At 34.7% G+C, this 4,030-nt stretch overlaps 1 protein-coding gene across 1 annotated transcript in view; it reads left to right on the forward strand.

Moving 5' to 3' along the window:
- Positions 1–1,956: 1,956 nt before the first annotated feature.
- The window catches only part of LOC132177960 (uncharacterized), a 10,950-nt gene continuing 8,876 nt past the window's right edge, over positions 1,957–4,030 (forward strand). The window contains exon 1 of the mRNA XM_059590431.1: positions 1,957–2,019. Coding sequence (XP_059446414.1) covers positions 1,957–2,019 — 63 coding nt within the window. The remainder of the gene's footprint in view (positions 2,020–4,030) is intronic.

The following is a 4,030-nucleotide window of genomic DNA, read 5'->3' on the forward strand; positions in this document are numbered from 1 at the left end:
CCGACTATTTTAAAATTTGCTCAACTTTGGGCCAACTTTTGCTTTATTTTTTAATTAAAAAAAAAATGAATAAAATGTGTGAAGCAATAAAAATGATTAACTATGATGGAGGACGAAATCAAAATTCAAGCAACAATTACTCCAATTCGTCTATGTTCTCCTCATTCGATCCTCTGCAGCTTCTCAATCTGCATGGCTTTTGCATACATGCTAAAGTGGTTAGAGATACATTTAATTTGGCATTCTGATTATTTGATTAGGTGTTCAATTTTCCTCTTACATTATCACTTCTTTAGTTAACCAATGCTCAATATGTTTTAGAGTGTAAATGATATACATGTGATGTGTTTTCTACCTTAAATATGAATTTCATAAGATACATGCATACACAATCTAACTGTCTCAATCTTGTGATGGATTGAACATCATAATATCATATACTGCTTATAATAGCAAAAGCCTTCAAAAGAAAATTTTAAAATTGAGATAAGTAACAAATGTCTCTTTAAAAACTGACAAGCACTTGCCAATTATATATAAAAATTAGAAATATAGATAATTAATAAATATGATATTTACTTTAATACCATGTTGAATATTCGTTTGTGGAAATGATCATTAATGAATCAATATTTTAACTGTTAATCTTAAAAAATCTTGCCATTTTGACTTGATTTGCGTTTCCAATAATGATAAGTTTATTTTATTAGAGTTTTAATTTGGTTTTTATTTTTTTATTTTTTTTCTAATCAAATTGTAGCGTGCTAATGATAAGTTTATTTTATTATCCTAAAGTTTATAGCATTTTTTTTTTTTTTTTTGACATGTCTACATAAGAGGGAAAAAGATATTTGAACTAGTGACTTCTACTTTATAAGGCATAGTCCCCACCCGATTGAGCTACCTATGAGAACTAAAGTCTATAGCACATGGGTCACACAAATGCATTTTATTTATTTAATTTAGTTTGCTGGCGTTGACCGGGTCTCTGTAATAGTTTTAAATTGGTTTGACGCTCCAATTTTTATTTATTTATTTTATTATTATTATTTTTTTTTCTAATCAAATTGTAGCGTGCCAATGATAAGTTTATTTTATTAGAGTCTTTGTTTATATGAGTAATCCTAAAGTCTATAGCACATGGGGTCTCACAATTGTCCCGTGCTTAAACGGACCCTTTTTTCCTTTTTTTATTCATTGTTTATTTCTACATTAACCAATAGACATTTTATTTATTTAATTTAGTTTGCTGGCGTTGACTAGCGTATTTCTTCAAGTCAAGAAACTACTCTCTGCAATAGGTTTAAATTGGTTTGACACTCCAATTTATTTTTTATTTTTTAATTAAATTGGGATAGGGGTACAAGTGATAGATCAAAATACCAAAAGGAGGTAGGCTCCCCTACAACAGACTCAAACACAAAAATTAACGGTGCAAGTAAATAAACCAAAGTAGAAAATGGGCCAAATAAATGGTCCGGTCCACTCCAAGGGACTGTATAAAGCGGTTTAAAAAGCGAAAGGAGTAAACGAAGAGTACGAACCTCGAGAGGTTTGCAGACCCTAATTGGAGGTGTAAGAACCCCATGAGATCCAAACCCATCTATACCCCAACTCAGAACAACATTGACCACCCGAAGGAAGTCATATCAGGAAAGAGTAAGATCTGAATTTGGAACCGAAGAGAAGGGAGTATGTTCTTCATAAACACTAGTATCTACTACAAAATTTAAACCCTAAATACAGAGGGAGACAAAAACCCACAAAACCCAAACAAAACAACAAGAAGTACATGAAAACAATGGAAAAAAGAAAAAATGGAAAATAAAAACAACAAGTAGAAATGCAACACAAAACCCATCAACCAGCAGTGAAGGCGGTATTGAAGGTGGAGGAGTGGCCAGAGGAGTCCACTGTCCGAGGCTTGGGGATCACGTGTCGATGCATGTAGTGCTGATGACGGATTGCAAGGTGGTGGTGAGGAGCTGGGCGTCCGGTGATGACAGTGGAATGGCGATTGTAGGCCCGAGTTTTAAAGAAAACCCATTTATGAACCTAGGGAGATCTTGGCTGTAGAGTGGAGGACGGCAAGCGGCGAGGGGCCAAACGGGGAAGGAGGCGGGCAACCCATGGCAGTGGGCAGTGGTTAGCGGAAGATAGAGAAAAAACACTATGCTGGCGGGCAACAAAAAAAGGAAGAAAACATGAAAAGAACTACGACTAGAGAAGAACGAAAGGGAGATGGGAGGTTCTCTCCTCCCCAGAAAACTACACAGACATTGGTAGAAAACCTTACAAGGAGGTAGTGTTTTCTCTACTTAGAGGGAAGGAAGAGCTTCTCTCACTAAAAATGAGAGAAGCAGTTGGTTTTTGACGCTCCAATTTTGAGGGAAGAAGAATTCGTCCACTTTTTTTCAAATGAAATAATTATTATTAATTTTTTTTACATGTTCGCATAAAAGGGAGGCAGGGGATACGAACTAATGACCTCTCCTTCATGAAGCGTGGTCTCCAACCGATTGAGCTACTCCTTGAAGACACATTGACGATTTTTTGGTAATTTGAGAGATATATTGTCTCAATTAAGAGTTTTGAAGAATTGCCAATTATGTGGTAGTTTGAAAAAACTCTATGCAGGAGCTCAAGGTGGCCTTTTCATTATCAATGCTTTCTGCAATCAAGCCATCAAAACCCCACCAGCTGCTAGCTGAGGAATCCCAAGAATTTACTCTCAAAAGTTCCAACTTCATGCTGCCATTATTTTAGAAATCCGAAGAATTTAGCTTGTGCATAATGCTATCCAACCTGTGATATCTCATTTCATTCAACAAATCTCTTCCACTACAAGGGATCACATTATTGCTAGGAAATATTATTTCCCCTTCACGTTGGTCCCCTCCTCTACCTGGTAGCATCAAAGTCAACTTTGATGTGGCAATGAGAACTGATTTTGCTGTGGCTGCCATGGTTATTAGTGACTCGATCGGATGGGAACATTACCAAGGCTGCTTCTAAGCGTTTATTCACCAATGATGAAGCTAATGGAGAAGCTCAAGCAGCCTTTCTGGCCATCCAAACAAGCTCCTGTGGAGTAAATTCCCTTGTCTTGGAAGGGGATGCCGAGTAAATTCCCTTGTCTTGGAAGGGGATGCTCTTGATGTTACCCCTGCAATTCAAAGACCAAATCTGTTAGCTGATTGGAATTTTGCCAGTACTATTTCAGATAGTAGCTTTAGTTTGCTTTCTTTTTATATAGCTTGAGTTGACTCTATTGCACCTCTTCTGCCCCCTCGTATACTAATACGGCTATATACTCCTATATGAGTAGATTTTCTTCAATTTTGGTAAGGGCCGAAGGATTGTATTTTTAAGTGAATGTAAATATCTACAAAAGGGTCCGTTTGTTTCAATGTTTTGGCGTTTGGTACAATGGAAAATAAAAAAGTAAAAATATTTCCTTATATATATATATATATTGTGTGTGTGTGTGTTGTGAATAAAAATTGGTTTTTATAGGTTAATATGATTGAAAGAAAATATAAAAAGAGAAATGTTACGCAATTATCTTTTAACCATTTATTTTTTCAAATTCAATGGATCAACCATTGAATTTGTGGATTTATGGAGATGGTTGAAGAGTGAGTTTTATCATTTTCTATATATATATATATATATATATATATATAATTTTCAGTACTATACACCAAACCCCAATAAATGTTTTCAAAGGAAAATGTTTTCTTGAAAAATAATTTTCTTAAAAATAATTTTCAACAAAAAATATTTTATGCTTTCTCTAGTCCTAACTCCTAAGAAAGATCAATGCTTACCAAGCTTATAAGGACGTACGCGTTACTGCCATATCTCTATAGCTCTTTGCATTTACCAATTACCATTGAAAAATTTACACATGTATTAAGTTGTTTCCAGATTTTAGTTTTTTAGTGTTTTTCATTTTCATGACTTGTTTTAGTTTTTAAAACTGTTTGCCAAATGCACATCAACAGTATTATAGAAACGTATTTTGCAG

This window comes from Corylus avellana, chromosome ca4, assembly GCF_901000735.1.
Source record: "Corylus avellana chromosome ca4, CavTom2PMs-1.0".
Lineage (NCBI taxonomy): Eukaryota > Viridiplantae > Streptophyta > Magnoliopsida > Fagales > Betulaceae > Corylus > Corylus avellana.